Below are 24,949 nucleotides of genomic sequence, written 5' to 3'. Positions count from 1 at the left end.
CGCACGCACGCACACACACACACACACACGCACGCACGCACACACACACACGCACGCACGCACACACACACACACGCACGCACGCACACACACACACACACACACGCACACACACACACACACGCACGCACGCACACACACACACACACACACACACAGACACACACACACACGTGATTACAAAACCCCGTCTCCTGCTGTGCAGGGGATAAGCAAATGAACTTTATGACCATTAAGTTGTCTGACCTCAGACTTGACAGCCCTAAAGTGACAAATTATACCCCAAAGTGTCATCATGATACTGCACAGGTACTTCAAGAGGCATGCCATCATTCAGTGGGGATGTGATCAGTTCAGCCACATCTCCCTTCCCTGGTGTGTTAATTTATGATCTTCACACATATTTTCGGAAACACGAGACCTTTGAGCCACTGCCACAGCCAAGCAAATTCTGCATGTTCTGCACGACTATATTGAAAAATGCAGCACATAACGAGGACAAGTTCAGCAATTTACTAAGATCAACAATGGCATGGCTTATAGAGGTATTAGATGATCTGAGAAACGCCAGTGGAATTTCACGGTAGGGACTAGGGTCATGCACATGAGTTGACCTGAAATGACAATAAAGGTGACATTGTAAGAGTTGGACCTTTCCACATATTTTACTCTATCTTCCCTGTTCCGAACAGCACAGCCGCGCCTTTTGCAGGATATCTGCCGGCAAGCAATCCGACGGATCGTTGGACCGCGGCGTCTTCCGCACCTCTCCGAACTGCCTTTACCACATGACATATGTGACTTTGTGAAGATGCGCCATGATGAAGGTGCATTCGAACCATCGGAGCGTGTCGTGACTCTACTGCGCGCCTTTCAGTCCTGCTCGCAATGGAAGTGATACCTATTGGCAGCCAGAGCTGGTGATCCTTTATCTGTCGATCCTTTTTGCTTGTAGGTTCTCATATAACATTAATCACATATGATGCATTTCTATGTTGTGAATGTTAATCTCCTGCTTTATTTATTTTCAGCTTTATTTGTACTAAAAATGCAGTTTAATGGTTTGGAAATGAAGATGTGCGACAGTTTTTGTATGTTTAATCCACCTCTTTTTTTATTTTGGCCTAAGTTATCATTACCTAAATATACAATACTAGATCCATTTAATAAAAAAGATATTTTGCTCCCAATGGGCTCAATTGCTCCCAGTTGGTGATAAAAAACGTTTTCCTTCCACATACTTCCCTTACTATTTAAATTGTTTGCAATATACCAGGTCTCAACCTCACTGATACAGCTACGTTGGCCCAACAGTGGCAATCTGAAAAGCAACCTTCGATTTGATCATCGGATGAACACAGTGGTGAGGTAGTTGCCTTCAAACAACTTCCCTTCTCTTCCAGGAAAGCAACTTCAGATAATTCCACAAATAATGGAACGAATGTATTAGTGTAAGCTCTTAGGGGGAGTTCGTGGCCATCACAAAAGTACAAAGTCACCCATGATTTTATTGTTGTACATACCAAGACCTTTCAAAAAAATTTGGGTGACAAGCCCAAATCTGTATAGATTTTGCTGCAGAGGGCGATTTTCAAAATGGCCACCATAAGTATTACTTTTGACCATATCTTGGTCTCTGAGACTCATAGAGACATGATATTTGTGCCTAAACCTATGTTTTCAGAGTCAAGGAACTCAACAAGACCAATAACAATTACATTGGCTCCTTCGTTTGTGGTAGCCATCTTGAATTTCAAAATGGCCACCATTCAAAATCGCAGTTGTCCATATATCAGTCATCAAAACACATAGACGCTTGATGTTGGTGGCTATACTCATGCATTTAAGGCCAAGGAATCCAATGATAAGAGTATAATAATACAGTGGTTCACTGAGACCAGCAAAAATCTTCTTGAGTATATTCAGGTAACCTATAAATCCAACGTGGCGCCCATAACTATTATCACCCAAATCATGGGTGACTTTGTACTTTTGCGATGGCCACAAACTCCCCCTAGAGCCAGGAGTACATGGTGTCCATCACAAAATTGAAGATTTGCTGCTTTCTGTAATCAATGCAGGACATTACAGTCGTTCACTGGATGCGCAAAAACTCCTAGCTGAATCAATGCAACGCCTGCTGTACAAGGAGTTCTTTGCAGATAAAGGAGTTGAAAACTATTCTCATGAACTAGAAATTCAAGATCAGCTTAAGAAAAGCACAGCCAGTGGAAATGTATCAAAGAGTCAGAAGCTCTTGGAGCAGTTCCAAATGTCCTCTTCAAAGCTAATCGATGATCTGAAGACTTTCATCAAGACAAGATCATCCACAAATGAGAACTTACAATTCTGGTGTCAGTTCCTGAAACGACATGAAATAGCTCTTGATCTGTTGCGAGCTGACTGAGAAGGATTATGGGACTTACATCTTGATGCAATGCAACATGCCCACTATGGGTTTGCTGCTTGGGACTCAACTAATTACCTTCGCTGGGGCACAGTGTACCTAGAAGATGCAAGGAGTCTGCCTGAAACAGCACCATCTGTCTTCAGGAACTTCTCTGAAGGTCATTCCTTCTCAATTAAGGACAAGCCTGGTCGCTTCACAGCAGTTGGCGGTGATCAGAAGCTTGAGCAGACTATCAACCTCTCATCAAAGTGCAGTGATGGTGTCATTGGGCATGCCAAGCAGAAGGAGTATGTCGCTCAGTGGGATCTAATCTATCATGAAATGATGGCTGTAAAAAAAACTTGCATCGCGAGTATACTGGCGTCAATGAGAGCACGTCTGAGGCATGGCACCATCACGAATCATCACAGTCAACCACCAATAAAAAAGAAAGGCACATCCAATAAATGATGAAGTACATTGAAGAGAGAGGGTCGCCATTTTCAGCAGAGTGTCCCCCAGTGCTGCACAACTTTGTCACAATAGAGGTGATGACAGAAGAGATCAGAAATTATGTCCTGAACGCAGAAGAAATATGAGGCATTCCACAGTGAAAGGATGATCAACAAAACCTTGAAACTGAATGACACTATTCACAGAACGAACATCAAAACTATGATATCAATCAGAAACAATCCCAAAAAAACAACAAGGAAAGTGATCAGAAAAATGAACATGACTGACAAATCAATCGAAATCGCTCGAGATAGAGGTCTTAACACAGAAGCTCTTCTGAAGTATTATGTTTTGCCATCTCCCATGCTGTTCGGTGATGATGTGCTTATGACCAAGCCTGAGAAGAGTCAACTTATTCGTGAGCTTGAAGATAAACTGAAGTCTGACGATTATTCGTACCGTCACAAGTCTGAGTCGGCCTTCTTTATAGATATCATGGCAGCAGTTCGCAGAGTGCCCCTCACTGGACTTTCAAATTTCACTGATCTGCTTTCAAACTTCACACAGATGACGGATGTGTACCACAATTATGGTAGATGTGATTACATCTTTGACATTTACAATGACAATCCATCAGTGAAAGACAGTGAAAGGTTGCGGAGATGCAGTGTGACTCCAGTAGTTCTGAGCACGGTTGAACAGACAACCCCCCTTCCTAAGGACATGGCAACATTCTGGCCATCGAACAAAAACAAAGTGCTGCTGGAGAAGCTAATCTATAACTATGTGCGTGAACAGTCATCGCAAGGCCATGAACAGCCGACAATACTCAGCCAGCTATCCATAGACTGTAACGACTGGTAGTGCATAAAGATACACAATAGTACAGAACATGACATGTGGAACCTGCAGTGCACAGTTGAGGAGGCAGATCGACGCATACCCATGCATATCCTTGATTGTCTCCAGGCAGGTTACAAAACCTGCGTTGTTATCTCCAATGATACAGATGTGATAGTTGCCTTACTGTTTTATATGCCAATCTTTCTTCAAGAGGGACTGAAGGAACTGTGGGTACGGGCAGGTAGAGGCACCACCACCTGTTATGTACCCCTTCGCATTCTGCATGCACGGCTGGATCCTGATCTATGCACAGTCCTTCCAGCACTACACAGCCTCACAGGGTGTGATATCACCAGCAAGATTGGCACCAAGAAAGCAGCCCTCAAGGCTGACCCTGAGATCCACTTGCGAGGATTTGGCACGACCGCTCCACTAACTTCTGCAGTGATTCAGAATGCAGAACAATATTTGGTCAAAGTAGCAGATGCTGGGAGCAAATCCAGTAATTTCCAGGAGCTTCGAGCTTATCAATTCCATTTCTCAAAATCAACATCGCATCAAAATCTGCCACCGACAAGTCAAGGCCTTGAACCTCACATTTATCGTGCATTCTACAATGCATACACCACTATGCATGCTCTAGATAGGCAACTCAACGTTAGAATAGGAGACCTTGATCCAGTGGATTACGGATTTACCCTCGAGAATGGCCATCTTTTGCCATCAACATCATGGAAACTCCTCGAGCCACGTTGGTCCCCGGTGTGTCATTGTGGTAAATGCGCTCGTGTAATGTGCCCTTGTCGAGAAGCTTCGGTAAAATGTTCTGTGTTCTGCAAGTGCCAGAAGACTGAAAACTGTAAAAAAAATCCTTACAACTGAGATGAAACATTAGACTCTGATATGAACCGAAATTACAACTTTGAGGTAAATAATCATTGATTTAGAGTCATTTCAAGTATCGCCGTTAGGTTTTGTTAGCCATTTTGGACGCCATTGTGGATTTTTAGGTTACATGATAACTCAACCAAATGAACCACTGTATTATTATACTCTTATCGTTGGATTCCTTGGCCTTAAATGCATGAGTATAACCACAAACATGAAGCGTCTATGTGTTTTGATGACTGATATATGGATAACTGCGATTTTGAATGGCGGCCATTTTGAAATTCAAGATGGCTGCCGCAAACGAAGGAGCCAATGTAATTGTTATTGGTCTTATTGAGTTCCTTGACCCTGAAAACATAGGTTTAGGCACAAATATCTTGTCTCTATGAGTCTCACAGACCAAGATATGGTCAAAAGTAATACTTATGGCGGCCATTTTGAAATCGCCCTCTGCAGCAAAATCTATACAGATTTGGGCTTGTCACCCAAATTTTTTTGAAAGGTCTTGGTATGTACAACAATAAAATCATGGGTGACTTTGTACTTTTGCGATGGCCACGAACTCCCCCCAAGAGCCAGGAGTATATGTCCAGTCTCAGGAAAGCCAGAAAACAACATCTGGCCAACTTCATGGCTGAACTTTCAAACCTGTTTCCTTCTTAAAAGGCGGGATGGCAATTGTCATGTCTTCTGTGGTGTATGCTCTCCCTCCATCACTTTCCTCACTTCAAATGGCATCAGAGCTGACTTTTCTCAGGCCGAGTGTTTCAATTGAGTACTCAACTCCTCATTCCCTACACCTACGCTTACGTACCCAACTGCTCCTGGATACTGTATCTTTCCCACTTGAGCAGGTGGAGAGCCTTCTGGCAAATCTCAACTCCGATTCTGCGACAGGCCCAGATGGGATCAATGCACGTGTCCAAAAAACCTGCTCTGCTGCTTCTAGGTCATTCTCTTTCTGCTCTGTTCCCTCGATCATTAGCCCGTCACCCACACAGCAGGAGATGGGCTATGTCTGTTCATGAGCAGGAGATGGGGTCTGATGGGGTCTATGTTTGTCCATCTGTGTGTCAGTCGGGGCCGTAACTATTTTACCATTTGAGCTTTTGTCATCAAATTTTCAAATCAAGATTTATTTAATATGAGAATATGGAGAAGACTAATTAATGATTTTGTCAAAAGGTCAATAGTCAGCGTTACCTAAATAGGTGATGGCTAAAAGAGAAACACTGGTCTGTCATCCCAACATTGGTATGTAATTGCCGGATTAACACCCAACGTTGGCAGAGCGGTGTCTGTATCCATAACGCCAACCATATGTTCCCTTATGAAAGCCAATGTGGAACCAATGTTGGTGATGTTTGTATGAACAACCTCAACTAATCTGAAGATGCAAACCCAACTTTAGTCCAACATAGTTGTGCCAGCGGGAAACAAGACAATTGTAGTTACAGCGACAAAACAAACGAGAAAGAGCTATCAGAGATTGCAAACCCTCGCCAGGATGTATTTTCAGTGGTTTTTAAGGCTTTTGTGTTAAGACAAATACGGTGGCCGAACCACGTGACCGATGACACCATCATTTTTTTTTTCTCCACTAATTTATTCCTAGATTATGCTCAAGAAATTTCATCTTGATCGGATGAAGTGTTGTACTTGTCAAATTATGACGTCATAATGATCATCATCATGAACATATTTTATTCCCCATGGAGAGTTCTTTACAATGAGCCATGTCTCAATTTTATCTATGCAGCGCTTTCGGAGATATAGAGGTGCAAATGTTTTCGGGTTTTTCAAGATGGCGACCGAATCACGTGACCTATTACGTCATCATTATCATTGGAAAATTCTACAGGTGGAGTTGCACCTATTTTGAAAATTTCCTGTCAATCGGACCAACGGTTGCAGAGAAAATCCTATTTATTGTGTGCGGACAAACAGACAGACAGACAGACAAACACACGGACTCATGCAATAACGTCTCCTCAGGCGAGGGTAATGAGGCGAGAAAAATCTCGATAATCACGTCCCACATTCGCAGTATGTGCAATGATATCCTTATTAGTATATGTAGATGCAATCAGGTTTCTTGTAATTATTGCTTCACTGCAGTTCTTATCAAAATAGATTGGGTCGGGTTGCATCGAGCCTGTATATCACCTTGGCAATGCAGATGGTTTTCCACAACACATGACCCAGACTATTATGACCCCAAAACCACAAGTCCACGCACCAGAGAACCGCGCTGTTCCTTTGCTGCAATCTCGAAATCAGCTTTGCAAAATGTAATGTGTGCTTACTTTGATGTTCATTCGCACTATAATATTCGAACAATTGTTTCTACCAGACTTGGTGTTGTAATGGTGAGAGCGTCCGCTCTGAGTCTGGGAGGTGAGCGGTTTGAACCCCGGCCGAGTGATACCAAAGACTTTAAAATGGGTCGGTGCTGCTTCCTTGGTGGTGCTCAGCATTTATAGGAAGGTGCATGGACAAACAATGTTGGTTTGCATCCATAGGGAGGAGGAAATTTCTCCTTAATTGCCACATTCAGAAAATTTTGGAGATAAAGGTTACGTCGCAAAGATGGCCACGGAAGTTATGCCACTTCCCATGTCAGAGGCTGTTTCTCTGACGTTAAGTTCGATTTGTGCACCAACGATTTGTGTTGCAACTACTCCATTAACTTTATCCACCACAGCTAAAGATCCGAAAACAAAAGATTTTTTTTGTTTTTTTGTTAGAATGATGGAAAAATCAACATCCCGCTTTGACAAAACCCCGCTTGGATACAACCCCACTTTCATTGGACATGCTTTGATACAGCCCCGCTTTTGATACAACCCCGCATGGATACAACCCCACTTTCATTGGACATGCTTTGATACAACCCTGCTTGGATACAACCCCGCTTTTGATACAACCCCGCTTTTGATACAACCCCACTTTCATTGGACATGTTTTGATACAACCCTGCTTGGATACAACCCCGCTTTTGATACAACCCAGCTTGGATATAACCCCACTTTCATTGGACATGCTTTGATACAACCCTGCTTGGATTCAACCCCGCTTCGATACAACCCCGCTTGGATACAACCCCACTTTCATTGGACATGCATTGGTACAACCCCGCTTTGATACAACGCCGCTTTGATACAACCCTGCTTTGATACAACCCCGCTTTGATACAACCCCGCTTTGATACAACCCCGCTTTGATACAACGCTGCTTTGAAACAACCCCACTTTGATACGACCCCACTTTGATACGACCCCGCTTTGATACAACCCCACTTGGATACAACCCCGCTTGGATACAACCCTGCTTGGATACAACCCCACTTTCATTGGACATGCTTTGAATTCAACCCCGCTTTTGATACAACCCCGCTTGGATACAACCCCACTTTCATTGGACATGCTTTGATACAACCCCACTTTTGATACAACCCCACTTGGATACAACCCCACTTTGATACAACCCCACTTTGAAACAACCCCACTTTGAAACAACCCCGCTTTGATACAACCCCGCTTTGATACAACGCTGCTTTGATACAACGCCGCTTTGATACAACCCCGCTTTGATACGACCCCGCTTTGATACAACACCGCTTTGATACAACACCGCTTGGATACAACCCCGCCTGGATACAACCCCACTTTCATTGGACATGCTTTGATACAACCCCGTTTTGATACAACCCCGCTTGGATACAACCCCACTTTCATTGGACATGCTTTGATACAACCCTGCTTTTGATACAACCCCACTTGGATACAACCCCACTTTCATTGGACATGCTTTGATACAACCCCGCTTTTGATACAACCCCGCTTGGATCCAACCCCGCTTGGATACAACCCCGCTTGGATACAACCCCACTTTCATTGGACATGCTTTGATACAATCCCGCTTTGATACGACCCCGCTTTGATACGACCCCGCTTTGATACAACCCCGCTTTGATACAACCCCGCTTGGATACAACCCCGCTTGGATACAACCCCGCTTGGATACAACCCCGCTTGGATACAAACCCGCTTGGATACAACCCCGCTTGGATACAACCCCGCTTGGATACAACCCAGCTTGGATACAACCCAGCTTTGATACAACCCCGCTTGGATACAACCCCGCTTGGATACAAACCCACTTGGATACAACCCCGCTTGGATACAACCCAGCTTTGATACAACCCCTCTTGGATACAAACCCACTTGGAAACAAACCCACTTGGATACAAACCCGCTTGGATACAAACCCACTTGGATACAAACCCACTTGGATACAACCCCGCTTGGACACAACCCCACTTGGATACATCCCAGCTTGGATACAACCCAGCTTTGATACAACCCGCTTGGATACAACCCAGCCTGGATACAACCCCGCTTGGATGCAACCCAGCTTTGATACAACCCCGCTTGGATACAACCCCGCTTGGATACAACCCCGCTTGGATACAACCCCGCTTGGATACAAACCCACTTCGATACAATCCCGCTTGGACACAACCCCGCTTGGATACATCCCAGCTTGGATACAACCCAGCTTTGATACAACCCCGCTTGGATACAACCCCGCTTGGATACAACCCAGCTTGGATACAACCCAGCTTTGATACAACCCCGCTTGGATACAACCCCGCTTGGATACAAACCCACTTGGATACAACCCCGCTTGGATACAACCCAGCTTTGATACAACCCCTCTTGGATACAAACCCACTTGGAAACAAACCCACTTGGATACAAACCCGCTTGGATACAACCCCGCTTGGATACAAACCCACTTGGATACAACCCCGCTTGGACACAACCCCGCTTGGATACATCCCAGCTTGGATACAACCCAGCTTTGATTCAACCCCGCTTGGATACAACCCAGCCTGGAAACAACCCCGCTTGGATGCAACCCAGCTTTGATACAACCCCGCTTGGATACAAACCCACTTGGATACAACCCCACTTGGATACAACTCCGCTTTGGATACAACCCCGCTTTTGATGCAACCCCAGTTTTGATGCCACCCCGCTTTTGATACAACCCCGCTTGGATACAACCCCGCTTGGATACAACCCCGCTTTGATACAACCCCGCTTTGATACAACCCCGCTTGGATACAACCCCGCTTTGATACAACCCCGCTTTGATACAACCCCACTTTGATACAAACCTGCTTGGATACAACCCCGCTTTGATACACCCCCGCTTTGATACAATCCCGCTTTGATACAACCCCACTTTGATACAACCCCGCTTTGATACAACCCCGCTTTGATACAACCCCGCTTTGATACAACCCCGCTTTGATACAACCCCGCTTTGATACAACCCCGCTTTGATACAACCCCGCTTTGATACAACCTCACTTTGATACTACCCCACTTTGATACAACCCCGCTTTGATACAACCCTGCTTGGATTCAACCCCGCTTGGATACAACCCCGCTTGGACACATCCCCGCTTGGACACAACCGCGCTTTGGATACAACCCCGCTTTTGATGCAACCACAGTTTTGATGCAACCCCGCTTTTGAAACAACCCCGCTTCGATACAACCCCGCTTGGATACAACCCCGCTTTGATACAAACCCGCTTGGATACAATCCCGCTTTGATACAACCCCGCTTGGATACAACCCCGCTTTGATACAACCCCGCTTTGATACAACCCCGTTTTGATGCAAACCCGCTTGGATACAACCCCGCTTTGATACAACCCTGCTTTGATACAAACACGCTTTGATACAACCCCGCTTTGATACAAACCCACTTTGATCCAACCCCGCTTGGATACAACCCCGCTTTGATCCAACCCTGCTTTGATACAACCCCGCTTTGATCCAACCCTGCTTTGATACAACCCCGATTTGATGCAGTCCCGCTTTGATGCAGTCCCGCTTTGATACAACCCCGCTTGGATACAACCCCGCTTGGATACAACCCCGCTTGGATACAACCCCGCTTTGATACAACCCCGCTTTGATACAACCCCGCTTTGATACAACCCCGCTTTGATACAACCCCACGTTGATACAAACCCACTTTCATTGGACATGCTTGGATACAACCCCGCTTTGACACAACCACTTGTGGGATTGGTAGGAATGTTATTCTATATTGTACACAATTTGTCAAGTCACTAAATAATATTATAACCCCAGATAGACTCTTGAACTCTGGAATGAAGCAACCAATGTGTTTTGCTGACTATTTTTTTTTTTAAACTAAAGCAAAGTTGGTAAATCCTTGCTGGTGACACATGCACCCCTCATTATTGATGAGCACGTTTTAATTTTGTGTAACTTTAAAACTTTTTTTTATCATGGTGATATTCAGTTATAAGATTCAGAATGTGGTGATTCCTGTTATTCCAGCTTCAAGGAACTTTGTGACAAGTTGTTCAGCATTTATCCACTTCCTTTGAATATAAAATGGTTGTGCAGTTATGCATGGTAAAGTTTTTTTTTTTTTTCTACTTGGGCTGGTGCTTGTAATAGAGCTGACACACACGCACGCACGCAAGCACGCACGCACATACACACACACAGACACACACACACACACACACTCTGATGAGACAAACACTTAACACAGCCACTGAGCTTAGGGGAAGTGACATCACGCTTAGGGGACGTGACATCACAACAATGGTGCTGCTTTTCTCACAGCACTCAGTGGGGCATTGCCTCAGGAGGAATTTCCACTTCCCAATGGATGCTAACCGACAGGATTGTTCGTGTTCTATCCTTTTCAAGCAAGGAAGTAGCACTTACCATTTTAAAAGTCTTTGGTATGACCTAAACTGGTCCAAACCGGATGGGTGTTTCTTAGGAGACACCATCTCTTTACTGGATGTCCGATGTCTCATCCGATGTCAGTTGGCTCCCAATGGGAGCTCATCCGATGTCCGTTGGCTCTCAATGGGAGCTCATCCGATGTCCGTTGGCTCTCAATGGGAGCTCATCCGATGTCCGTTGGCTCCCAATGGGAGCTCATCCGATGTCCGTTGGCTCCCAATGGGAGCTCATCCACCCTTTGCCAGGTGTTGTTTTTGGTCCTGGCAGGTGTCACTGTCGTCCCCACTCGCAAACCGTCCCCACTCGCAAAGCCAGTGAGGGGTGTCGGTTTATTCGTCAGCGACCCGACCATGCAGGAAGTTGTCGAGTTGATTGAGGATTTTCATCGTCAAAACTAAAATGAAAAGTAAATCATAAATGAAGATGGAATTATTAATTGGAGGCCATCTTTGTCATTTAAGAATTTCAGGGCACACGACAGCTAGTCAAGAGGCATTTGGAGCTAGAACCAATCTTGGACAGGTCGCCACTCCGACACAGCATACATGATTGAAGGTGCAGGAATTTAGCCAAGGTGCTGGTGCTAACCCACCTCTTCTTCAAAAAAAGGTCCAACTTCATTTCCATCCGGGACAGCGTACACCTTGGCTCTTAGCAGTACCTGTGAAACACCAAGGTGGCAGTTTATACCTGGGCTGGGATTCAGACCCAGGCTAGACAGCTGAGAGTCGAGTGTGCACACCTCTTGGCTATCCTGCCAGTCCAAGTTGGAAATAGTAAGAGACACCATAAAGAGCAGAGCAAAAAATAAACTCATGGCGTAAGGACAACAGGTGTAAGGACAAAACAACACAGGCGCAAAGCAATGAAAACGGATCAAATCCCTCATCCAACTCGACATAATTCTAACCTGGGAAAAGGTCCAAACAATTATGCACCTCGGTTGTACTGTGCATGTTTACTCCGCATCAGTAAAAAATTCAGGAAATACATTCAGAAACCAAAAAAAGAAAGAGAAAAAATCCTAACGATAACGAAAACAAGGGGTAAACAGGTCGGCCTACCCCCAAGTCCACCCTCCTCCACCAACTCTCCTGATCCCTTTATGTTTTGTCTGTGTCTTTGTTAATCAAAGGCAAACACATGTAATTACTCCGGAGATAAGAGACCTCATTTTCACGAGATACCACCTTGCGATTTGTGAGGAAGAAAAACCACAAGCACATCTTTCTCTTGCCGTCCATGTACATTTTTGTGCGGTATCATGTGTGTAACTCTGCTGGCATGATGGGACCAGCCTGACCCCAGGAGGAACGTGTTTCAGACAAGCCGTTCTGTTGTTGACTTAGAGCCATTCACTTGCATGTTTATCTGATTGGACGATGACAGCAAGGTAATTATTATCATGACCTCGCTGCAATCGGCTGCATTGTTGATATGCTGCCTTCTGATCACTTTTGTGGTCTTAACTTTATAATACTTTTATTTATTTATTTAAACTGCCATAAACAATTGCAACTTCACTTATGAGCTGTAGCTGAAGTTGCATTGATTTATTTTAGCTTTTTAGGTATTGTAGTTTTTTTTTGTGAGCAGCTGTAATGTTTTACTTGAAGTATCACAGGTAACATAAAAAAAAACAGTCATGATGCACTGGTTGAATATTCTGGTGACGTCCCCAATGTATCGGCTGTTTTACCCCTTTCTCCTCGATAGAACCTGCAAGATTGAATGCCCCAAAAATGCTTGCACACGACCTCTTGCCAGAAAGAATAATAATAATGAGACATTCACCAGCCCATCTACCTGATAAAACGCACACCTACACCAGCAGCCACATGTACATCCATACACAGAAAACAGTAACAGGGCTCACTACAACCACCCTTCCCAAGCTTTTCAAAGTAGGTCTTCTTTAAAAAAAAAAAAAACCACCTTTAGAGGCCATTTTTCCCCGCAAGCGGGGGTTGGCCTTTTTCGGGAACTGTGGTTGTTGTTGTTTTTTGGTCCCCTTTTTGAAGCAATGTTTTACGGCCGGATGCCCTTCCTGACGCCAACCCTTTTTGCCGCCTTTAACGACAAGCAGGGAATTACCAGTGAACTGGTACTCAATTTGCCGACCTCGAAAGGATGACAGGCTGAGTCAACCCCCCTGGCGTTAATTCAGCGATCGACCGGGATTCGAACCCAGGATCCTAGGATCCTAAGCCGGCACCCTAACCGCTAGCCCAACACCAGGGCTTTATCAAATATCAAATATCCCAATATCAAAGTAGGTCTTCTTTGCTATATCATATTTGCCCAGAGGTCCGTGCCTCTGCCATACATTAACGCACTGCGAGGAAATCCCTGACTCCTCCCAACGAAAGCTGGCGAGAATGGGCTATCGACATATTCTTTCTCCTCTTCACAGAATCTTCCTCCATACATAGACTGAGCCTCTCACTGCACCTTGACTCATCTTCTTATATGCATACTGCCCTCCTCATTAGGGTGGTCCAAAAAACATCGATCTCTCCGATTTTGATGCTCTACTGGATTATTGTTAGAAATGGTCTAAAACATTCACCCACCAAATATTTTCGCTCAATTCCATCTAGAAACTCATACACACTTCAATTGAAATATGGCGTTTTTCACCAAATTTGGCTAAATGAGAACAATCCAATAGCAACCTAGGTGGAAAAAGTACATGCACTATTGTACAAAGCCATTTTGTGGTTCATGACTTTTTGCATGCGCTTGTGCCTGTGAGTGTGAAATCATCATGGTCGAAACATGTTTGACAATGCTTGAAACATGTTTGACAATGCTTGAAACATGTTTGAAACATGTTCATACATGTCTGACTCATGTTTCGACCATGAGGACTTCACAGGGGTATGTACCATCAATGACATTATTTAGGGAAAAAATATTTCTAAAGTCTTTGTAAGCCTCTCAACATGGACGATTTTCATTAAAATTGACCAAAATGACAAATTTATATGTTGAGTGTGTATGAGTTTATAGATGACTCAGATGCAAAATATTTTTTGGGTGAATGATTTAGACCATTTCTAACAATAATCCAATAGAGCATCAAAATCCAAATAAAAAAGTGATTTTTTTGCATTTTTGGACCACCCTACTCCTCATCCATTTCCTTCTTCTTCTTCGTTCAAGCCCCTTATGTTGAGTCAGGCTGTCTCATTGTCCTTCTCCAAGCTTGCCTGACCTGACCATGCTGCTCTCATGTCCCTCCTACAACACGTGGGTTGTGATCAATCAATCAATGAAAAATAACATTTATTTTCACCAAACTAATATAAAATCAGATTTACAGTTGTTTGCATTTAGTGGACGGCGTTGTCCCAGAAAGCATCATGTTTGTGGTGGGAACGCTATTCATTATACATACTTTTTCCTTTTTTTTAAAAACAGAATCGAGGCTCGTGTAAGAGCTACAATATTGAACATGAGAAGATGCACAGACACATAAAACATGCAATGAAGGGAGTGGGAGACAAGAGGGGGAGGGAGAGGGAAGTACACAAGCACAACAACAGAAGAGAACAGGGACATCGGTAGATCTGTGGAATGGGGAGGGCTGGGGGACGAGGGAGGGGTACATGGTACAAAGCTAATGAACACTTGTAGGAACGCCAGCAAAGAAATTGGGGGTTGAAAGAGGTGTATCTGGGGTGTTTTAACGGGGGTAGAAAAGATCAAGGTTTTGGATGGGGGAAGATAAGAGATGGTTGTGAACAGCTGTTTTAAAGACCTGGAGGGAGGAGAGGGATTGAAGAGAGTGAGGGAGTTTGTTCCAGAGGCGGGAGAAAAGGGGAATGAAAGAGTGAAGGTGAGCAGAGAGTCTTGATTTTGGCAGTTTAACCATAAGAGGGTTGCAGGCAGATCTTGTGTGTCCTGCAGGAATATTTGGGGGACAGAGCACAGACAGAGCTGGGGGGGCAAGGCCGGAGAGGAGTCGGTAGAAGACAGAATGACCACCAACCTGCCTGGGGTGAGAGAGTGAAGCCGAGCTAGGTGTGAGGCAGGAGCACCGGCCCAGAAGGGAGAACAGTATTCCTTTGAGCTGCGGATGAAAGGTTTGTATGTGGTGAGGAGCTCAGAAGTGCCCAGTAATTTATTACAAAATTATTACAAAAGGAATATTCATAGCAATCAAACAAGATGCGTGCAACGCTGACATTTATTACACAACACAAATTAATCCATGGCCTTTTCTGCAACACTTGCACCACTGATGCCAACAGTTGATCATGATTCCACCTGTGAATTATTTTTGCAACACCATCTTTATATGCACTCGGTTTGTGCCGCAACACGCCACTCCAACGAAGCCATTGCCACCTTGCATCTTCTGCCAACTGCAACCTTACCAATTGTTTTTGGAGAGGTCAGAACATCAAATGTTGCTCCTTCAGCAACGTTGGCTCCAACAACCAGATTTGCTGCCAGGACAGTGTCCTCACCTGAACTCATTCCCATCTCATTCACACACTAGCTTGCTGTGCTCATCCCAAAGCCTTCCAATGAAGTCTTGCCTACGCCTCCGCCACCTCCTCCTTTCGTACTTCTTGTGAGTCCATCTTCCTTCACTTTCTCCTCTACCATCTTCTTCAACTCATTCTCATCCTTTTATGTAAGCATCTCCATTAGCACCAATCCAGACCTGCCTTCCACTCTACATTTCATTGAACATATCCTTCTGCTTTAGCTGGCTCCCCATCTTCTGTACCTCAGTACAAGTTGCCGTTTCCTTCCACTACTCTGCCCTGGAACAATACTCTGAACTCGAAAGCATTTCATCACTTGAACCCCCAGCATGATATAATCCTCGCATGTTTACCAAATTAAATATATCCACCAATGGCTCGAGTGGGAAACACAAGACGAAACTCTGTTCATAGAAAACAATATTCACCGGGCATTGAGGCATCGCAAGCCATTTCTGACAAAGGTGGTTTCACCTCCTCTACATGACTAATTGCAACATAATAGATTAACAGAGAACACAAAACCTGCATCATCAGGCCAAACTTGAAGTACCACACCTAAAACTTCCCAGGTAGCCCGCATCCATCGATCCCATTCAATCCTAGGTTTAGCTTTCCTTTCAACTTGCCACTCTGTCCACATAACTCAGTGCCTCAGTAGTCTAACAGGATGATGCCCAGGTAGTGTATTTGCCTCTCAACTGGATAGTTTGGGGTCCATTCTCAATCAATCGGACTATAAATTGTTGGACTGGTATTTCATCAGCAAGGCGTTGCATCAATTAATGCGCCATCTCTCGGATGGAAGTTGAGCTCCTTTCTCCTCTTTTGTTGAGTTGAGTTGAGCTCCTTTTCTACCCCCGCTAATTTCACCCCAGATCCACTTTTTTGAAATACCAACTTCTTTCCTGGAAGTCCTTGCAGTGTCCTTGTGTTTTATACTTCTCCCACCCCCCCCCCCCCTTTCCACACCTCCTCCCCCCAAGCCCTCTCCCTCCCACAGATCTCCCGATGTCCCTACTCTCAAATGTTGTGATTGTGTGCTTCCCCTTCTCTCCCCATCTTCTCTACCGCTTCCCTTATTATATACTTTGTGTGTCTGTTTGATTTTTTTTGTGTGATAAATGTTAGCTCTTTCACGAGCCTCGATCCTGTATACAAAAAAAACAAAAAAACTCAGGTCCTGTCTACTGGCATTATAGCTGGTGGACATTGAAGATCTCATGCCAACTTTTGATGAAGAATAAGTGAGTTGTCACCTGGACAAATTACAAATTCCTACCTTAATATGCAGGGGATGTGCATCAGTGGCACAGCTGTGCCTCAGCAGCAATGCAACCGGTGGGATGAATTTGTAATTGAATCCCTTTCCAATAGCCAATCACTGAAAACGAGTGCATCTTACTATTCACCAAATGTCTGTCTGTCTGTCTGTTCCCAGGTACCGCAAAAACGGCTGAACCGATCGCAACGAAATTTTGGGTGGGTAATCCTGGGACCCCCTGGAGTAAAATAGGCTATATTGTTTTTCCAATTAGGAAAATTTTTCCGATGTTCCAATTTTCCAGTTTTTCCAAACACGATGGAATAATATTTACCGATATGAACAGTGATGTGGCTTTTATTGAAATTCTAAAGATACTGTTTAGATTTTGATGATTTGCGTGTGATCTGATTTAACGGATGTTTATATGAATCGTTTAAAATAAAAAAAAAGCCTTCAATTTCTGATATTTTGCCTTTTCATTTGGGCCTCCCAATTGAAGCCCGCCCATAGGGCGGGTACCGTTGCTAGTATTCGGTATAATTCTATCGAAACCATTACAGCATATACCAAAAACTCCATGATCCTCACAAACAATTATGTGGAAATTTACAACATACTCATAACCCCAATCTCCAACAACTGCAAATGTTCCAGATACACAAGTTCAAAGTATCAACTAAGTTAAAGTCACTGTAATGTGTCGTGGTGAAAAGTAATACCATCTCCCAAATTCAACAGAACACTAAAACAAACTTGTTTTGTGTGTAGGTAGTAGTGATCCGTATGCATTGGACAATTCCAACTTTACAACCACCAACGCTCCCCCAACCGCATTTGCTCCCTGAATCAAATGCCAAGCTGATGCTTAATACTCCACCTATCCTAGCGAATTTGTAACCCCGACATTCTGAACTGTGGGGTGTAAACAAAACTATTCTGCCCCAAACAAGTCATCAGTTATGCTGCAAATGTTATCTCCATAATTTGGGTTCCAGAAGGTGGAACGGAGTCCTCCCAGAACTCGAAGTATCCACGACCCGCTACGTTGAAGGATTGTGATTCATGGGCAATTCATTCATTTATGAAGTGTTGTTCTCAGTTTTGTTCCAAGGGATCTTTACAGGATCGTCACTGAGCCCATACAGCCTCCAACTGTAGTTTGTTTGTGGTAATGTTCCCAAGGATGGTTTGTAGGATCTTTGTAAGGTTCTTCTTCTTCATTCCCTTTGCTCCAACTATCATTGGTACAATTTTGTACTCTTCAGCTTTCAGGGTCTTTTCACTTCATTCTTGAGGTCTTGGTATTTGGTAATTTTCTTGATTTGTGCATTATTCAGACCAAAATCACTGGGTACTAAAACCTCGATGAGCAAAGCCTTCTTTTCCTTTTTGTATCTGAGAAATATGTTCTGTCGCAATGCTTTGTTTTATATATTCACGCTGGACAGGATCACAGGTTATTCGTGAGCATAATGTCCATGTTTTCAATGATGGATTTTGGTTCATGCTTTCATGAGTTTTGTGTTACTGGGATATTGAATTTTTTGCAGATGTGCCAGTGGATTACTCGACATACCTTGTTGTGCCTTTGGGTGTACAGCTGTTCTGACATGTGTTTTTTACATTCCAGAGGTGAATTGATCTGTCTGTTTCTATCTTACAGAATCTACACTTGGCTGATTGACTCAGTCTTGCTATCTTCTTAAAGGTGTGTGTGTGTGTGTGTGTGTGTGTGTGTGTGTGTGTGTGTGTGTGTGTGTGTGTGTGTGTGTGTCGGGCATAACGTTTTACCATTTGATCTTTTCTCCTCAAATTTTCAACAAAGTTTTACGTGAATATGGAGAACACTAATGAATAAAATTTACATTTTATTTGTTTATTCAATTAACCTTCACCACCAGAGGGTGGTTATGTATTCACCCCTGTTTGTCTGGGAACAGGATATCTCAAAAAACTATGGACGGATTCGGACAAAATTTGGTGGAGAGGTTGGGTATGTGACAAGGACGAACTGATCAGATTTTGGTGAAGATCCAGATCCGGATATTAATTTTCCCAATTGTGAGATAGGGCTAAAACCGATTGATGTCGGATTCGGATGAAACTTGGTGGATGAGTTGGGCATAATTCTAATTAGATTTGATTTTGGTTAAGGCTCGGATATGGCTTATCAGTGGAATACAAAATGTAAACTGTTCAGCCTGGCCGATTTAGGTGCTCTACCAAGTGCTGACCTAGTTTTTGCTTTTGTTTTCATCAAGTTTAGTTTGAGTACAAGCAGGATGGCTTTGCATTTTGGGATGCTTTCTAGTTACCCTCACCTGAGGAGAGGGTATTGCATTTGAGTCCGTTTGTTATTGGCAAAAAAATTTTTTTGGACAAGTATGTTGATCACTCCGGTTTGTGTGTGTGTTTGTGCGTTTGTTTTTTGTGTGTTTGTCTGTCTGCTCACTTATACTTGCCTGCAGATCACAATTTTAAACCGATCTTCACGAAACTTTACCAAATGGTAGAATTCCGTGGTTCGACAAAATCCTATATATTTTTGAGGTCAAAAGGTCAACATAGGCCAAAGGTCAACCACTTTTCTTCAGATTTCTAAAATCCTCAATTTTCATCCGATTGACGTGAAATTTGAATAGGATTTTCATATCAGTTAACTGAATTCAACCACCAACTATTTATGAGATCAGCATTGGCCAAAAGGTCAACATAGGCCAAAGGTCATCCACTTTTTTTCAAATTTCTTAAATCCTCAATTTTCATCCAATTCACTTGAAATTTGAATGGGATTTTCATATCAACGAACTGAATTCAACCACCAACTATTTTTTTTAGATCAGCATAGGCCAAAGGTCAACAACAATTTCAAATTTCTAAAATCCTCAATTTTCATCCGATTGACTTGAAAATTGAATGGGATTGACATATCAGTTAAATGAATTCAACCAACAACTATTTTGGAGGTCAACACAGGTCATAAGGTCAATATATGCCAAAGGTCAACCACTTTTTCAAATCAATAAAATTCTCAATTTTCATCCGATTGACTTGAAAAGCATTTTCATATCAGCTTAGTGAAACCAACCACCAACTATTGTTGAGGTCAACATAGGCCAAAAGGTCAACATAGGCCAGATTTCTAAAATTGTCAATTTTCATCTGCTTAAGTTAAACTTTGAAGACGATTTCCATATCAGGTCACTGAATTCAACCACTAATTATTTTTGAGGTCAAAAGGATGCTCTACTGAGTGCCATTCCACTTTGTTCTGTTTTGCCAAGTGTCGCTCTATAAGTGATTTTTCAGATTGTCTGTCTGTTTCTTACTTGCGAAAAATCAAAGATTTTTCAAGTATATTGGTTGATCTTGTGCGTTATTACTTGGCAAAATGTTTTTTTTTTTGACAAGTATGTTGATCACTCCAGTTTGTGTGTTTGTGTGTGTGTTTGTCTGTTTGCCTGTCCACTCAATTATACCTGCCTCCAGGTCACAATTTTAAACCCATCTTAACGAAACTTCACCAAATGGTGGAGTTGGTGGTCCGACAGAATCCTATTTCATTTTAGATCAAACGGTCAACATAGGCCAAAGGTCAACCACTTTTCTTCAAATTTCTAAAATCCTCAATTTTCATCCGATTGACTTGAAATTTGAAAAGGATTTACATATTGGCTAACTGAATTCAACCACCAACTATTTTTGAGATCAGCATAGACCAAGCGGTCAACATAGGCCAAGCGGTCAACATAGGCCAAAGGTCAACAACAATTTCAAATTTCTAAAATCCTCAATTTTCATCCGATTGACTTGGAATTTGAATGTGATTTTCATATCGGCTAAAGGAGTAAAAGAGTGGAAAAAATGATTTTGGAGCCATTTTACCTCACGTCTCGCAGAACCTATTATTTATTTTTTGTTGCCAGGAGCCAATCGCATTGCGCCTAGCCTCACACCAGCCAATCAGCATAACCGCGAACGACAGCCATCTCTGTTTTATACACAGTAAAGCATACGCTTGCTGGTGTGGCTGTATGTAACAATCCTTCGCACCAATTGGTTGGACAGTTCGACTGACTCCACCCACCCACACATCCTGATGAAAAATCTTACAGCCGCCTTTTAGGGCTCACCTCTTTTGCCCCTCATTGTAAAACTACCAAAATGACAGTTAAAACGATTTTGAGCCGATAGGTGTCACGGGCCTTGTGAAGTTCGGCCTCAGTGATTGAGACAGCGGTCTGTTAACTTATTCACCGCCCAAATAACTATGTAGCATTCTCTCAAGCAGCGATTAAACCCATATGTCATTTGAAATTTGTCCGGAGGCCATTATTTACTTTTAACGATGTGTATATACGAATCCGGAAGAAGATTATTGGTTTCGTGTCGTTTATTGTCACATATTTTTTCCGAATATCTCGCGGTATTGTAAGTTGGACAGGCGACGATGACCGGCAATGACCTGCACATGGTCACATATTTTTTCCGCATATCTCGCGGGATTGTAAGTTGGACAAGCGACCGTGACGGGTGGGAAGGGGGTTTGAAGGCTTGGAGTGGGGAGAGGATTGACACTTTAGGGTTGAGAGGGGGGAAGGTGAGGACTTGGTTTTGGAGGTTGAGTGTGGTTTGGGGGGGAAGTTGGAGTGGGATGAGTTGAGGTCTTGAAGTCACATTTTACATTCCGTGGAATTTTGACGAGTCGTGTGGTTTTTGTTGCACCATGTTGGAAAGCAAAGTGTTTGGAAGTTGACTCGGAAATTGGAATGTGGTTGGAGACTTGGAGTGAAATGGTATTTCACTGCTTTGCTTACAGGTGCACAAACAGACAAGACAAATCACCAGGATTGAAGTTTTATCGCTTTCCTGCTGATAATGAGAGACGTGATAAGTGGGTCACAACCGTGAAAAGCGAAGGGTGCATGCCAACCACTTATTCAATACTATGCAGTGCTCACTTCATTTGTGGAACGTGAAGATGGTAAAAATGACACATCATTTGATACTTAGCCTTTATTATTGTAACGCCTTGTCACATTATTTTACCAATTCACACGGTGGCTGGAACACAGACCTTGCTAATTTCTCACCTTTCATTGACACATGCTTGCATAATATGCCTACCCCACCTTACTTCTTCGAACTTACAGTCACATATCTGCCTGCACTCCCTCCTACACACAGTGATAGATCTGGCAACCGCTCCTCCTGGAAAAGCTACAGTGGTCACAGATCACCTCTCTGGTCTTGCACCTTCTGCTCTTTCCATGGTTTGTACCTCCCATGTTTATGCAGGGCACACACAGATCACCAACAACCACTTGGTGAAACTACTTAAATCCAGGAGCACTACTCATCTCCACTCATTTGTTCCTCTTTTTCTCCACCTGTGGAATCAACTTTCACATCATTTTCAATCTCATTCTTCCCTCCAGGTCTTCAAGACAGCTGTTCACAACCATCTCAGATCGTCCCCAATCTAAACCATGATCTTTTCTACCCTCGTTAACCCCACCCAAATCCCAAAATTTCCAGTTTTTTGTCCTTGGCGTTTCCTTCTCCATGCATGTGTGTTTTGCATCCTGTTTTGCATCCAGTGTGCTAGCTCTTCCACGAGCCTCGACTATGTATACAAAAATAATAATAATAATAATATTCGTTGGTGGACGTTAAGGTTCCCACGGTGTCCTTTGCAAGAGTAGGTGAGCTATCGCCGGCACCCTGAAGAAATTCCAAATCTCTGCCCTGACTTCCCGTGTCGGAGTGGCAACCCGTCCAGGATTGTAACCCAAGCCAAAGAAACTGCTTCAGCAACACCGATGGATGCGCTGTGTCGAGCAAGGTACATGATCTGATTGCATTTAGTGGGTGATGGATTACTGAACTTTTGAAGCAGGTAAACAGTAACCTGGAATGATTAATTGTGTGTTCAAAAGGGCATTTAAACTTGTCTTATATAGATAGCTCTTTTACTCCTAATGGACAACCACTGATCTCAACACATGTAAGGTTTGGGTCAAGGAGAATTCATCAACCAGTAAGGGAAATAAGCATCAAGCAGGTGGTCAGGTGTGAATTTTTTTTAACGAATTTTCGTTTTATGTGATGTGAGGTCTCCAGTTATTACTCCAAAAAAAAAAATACTAAAAAAAACATATCTTTCCACTTGTAAGTTTATTTCGACCTAGTGTAGACATTTCCCTGTCGCACGATGTTCCCCACCAGTCTCACCCGCTACAAAACAAACGACTGTTTCAAATTTTCAAATGTTGACAAAATGCCGTCTGAAAATCAACACAGTTCAAGGCAAAGTCGATGCAGCGAAACACTCAGTTACCTATTTCCAAATACAGATAGTAATTGAGTCAACGCATCCTGTAACTTCCTGATAAAAGTGTTCGCTGTCCGTTTGGCCAAAGTATTACAACTTTAAAGTTTTAAATACATGTTGATATTTTCTTCCACTTTTATATAGTTTTTACACAATAGCCGCACTTGCGCACCTCAGAGTTCATTCACTTTTCCAAGTCGAGGCTCGTGGAAGGGCCAGAATGCGGAACAGATCAGGATACAACAGTCAAAAGGAATGGCAGAAAGAGAGGAGGGAAACACACCAACAGCAGGGTGGAGGAACAAGATAGAGAACCTCAATAAGGTATCCTACTCCCTCACTAAGGTATCCTACTCCCTCACTAATATATCCTACTCCCTCACTAAGGTATCCTACTCCCTCACAAAGGTATCCTACTCCCTCACTAAGGTATCCTACTCCCTCACTAATATATCCTACTCCCTCACTAAGGTATCCTACTCCCTCACTAAGATATCCTACTCCCTCACAAAGGTATCCTACTCCCTCACTAATATATCCTACTATCTTACTAAGGTATCCTACTCCCTCACTAAGATATCCTACTCCCTCACTAAGGTATCCTACTCCCTCACTAAGATATCCTACTCCCTCACTAAGGTATCCTACTCCCTCACTAAGATATCCTACTCCCTCACAAAGGTATCCTACTCCCTCACTAATATATCCTACTATCTTACTAAGGTATCCTACTCCCTCACTAAGATATCCTACTCCCTCACTAAGGTATCCTACTCCCTCACTAAGATATCCTACTCCCTCACTAAGGTATCCTACTCCCTCACTAAGATATCCTACTCCCTCACTAAGGTATCCGACTACCTCGCATGAGTTGTGTTCATCAGTTTGAGCTGTGTTGTAAATCGAATGAGCATTCACCGAATTGTTTGTGAGGTCAAGCCCTCACATCATGTGATTTTTGACCCTGTTTTGTTGCTGAGGTTGTTCTGTGATCCCTTCTGGGTAGTTTCCCAAAAACGAACAAGCTGATTATTCCCAACATTGGTGAATCGCCAACTGAGATAAAATCATCAAGATTCAGCAACAACGCAACAATGGCACGCCTCCAGCTACCAAACGCCATTTCTAATTTTTTGGAGCATTATTTTATTACTTCTAATTTTTGAAGCATTATTTTATTATTTCTAATTTGTGGAACATTATTTTATTATTTCTAATTTTTGGAGCATTATTTTATTATTTCTAATTTTTGGAGCATTATTTTATTATTTCTAATTTTTGGAGCATTATTTTATTATTTCTAATTTTTGGAGCATTATTTTATTATTTTTAATTTTTGGAGCATTCTTTTATTATTTCTAATTTTTGGAGCATTATTTTATTATTCTAATTTTTGGAGCATTATTTTATTATTTCTAATTTTTGGAGCATTATTTTATTACTTCTAATTTTTGGAGC

General features: G+C 43.0%; 1 protein-coding gene across 1 annotated transcript in view; it reads left to right on the top strand.

The window, feature by feature from the left end:
* The window catches only part of ASB7 (ankyrin repeat and SOCS box containing 7), a 33,507-nt gene extending 32,272 nt beyond the window's left edge, over window positions 1-1,235 (top strand). Inside the window, exon 7 of the mRNA XM_078783433.1 lies at window positions 693-1,235. Within this exon, the coding sequence (XP_078639559.1) occupies window positions 693-898 (206 nt within the window). The 3' untranslated portion in view covers window positions 899-1,235. The remainder of the gene's footprint in view (window positions 1-692) is intronic.
* Window positions 1,236-24,949: the final 23,714 nt, after the last annotated feature.

The sequence above is a fragment of the Myxine glutinosa genome, chromosome 8, assembly GCF_964187855.1.
Source record: "Myxine glutinosa chromosome 8, kmMyxGlut1.1, whole genome shotgun sequence".
Classification (NCBI taxonomy): Eukaryota; Metazoa; Chordata; class Myxini; order Myxiniformes; family Myxinidae; genus Myxine; species Myxine glutinosa.
The sequence above is the reverse complement of the archived record's forward strand: the minus strand, read 5'-3'. Positions and strand labels throughout refer to the sequence as shown.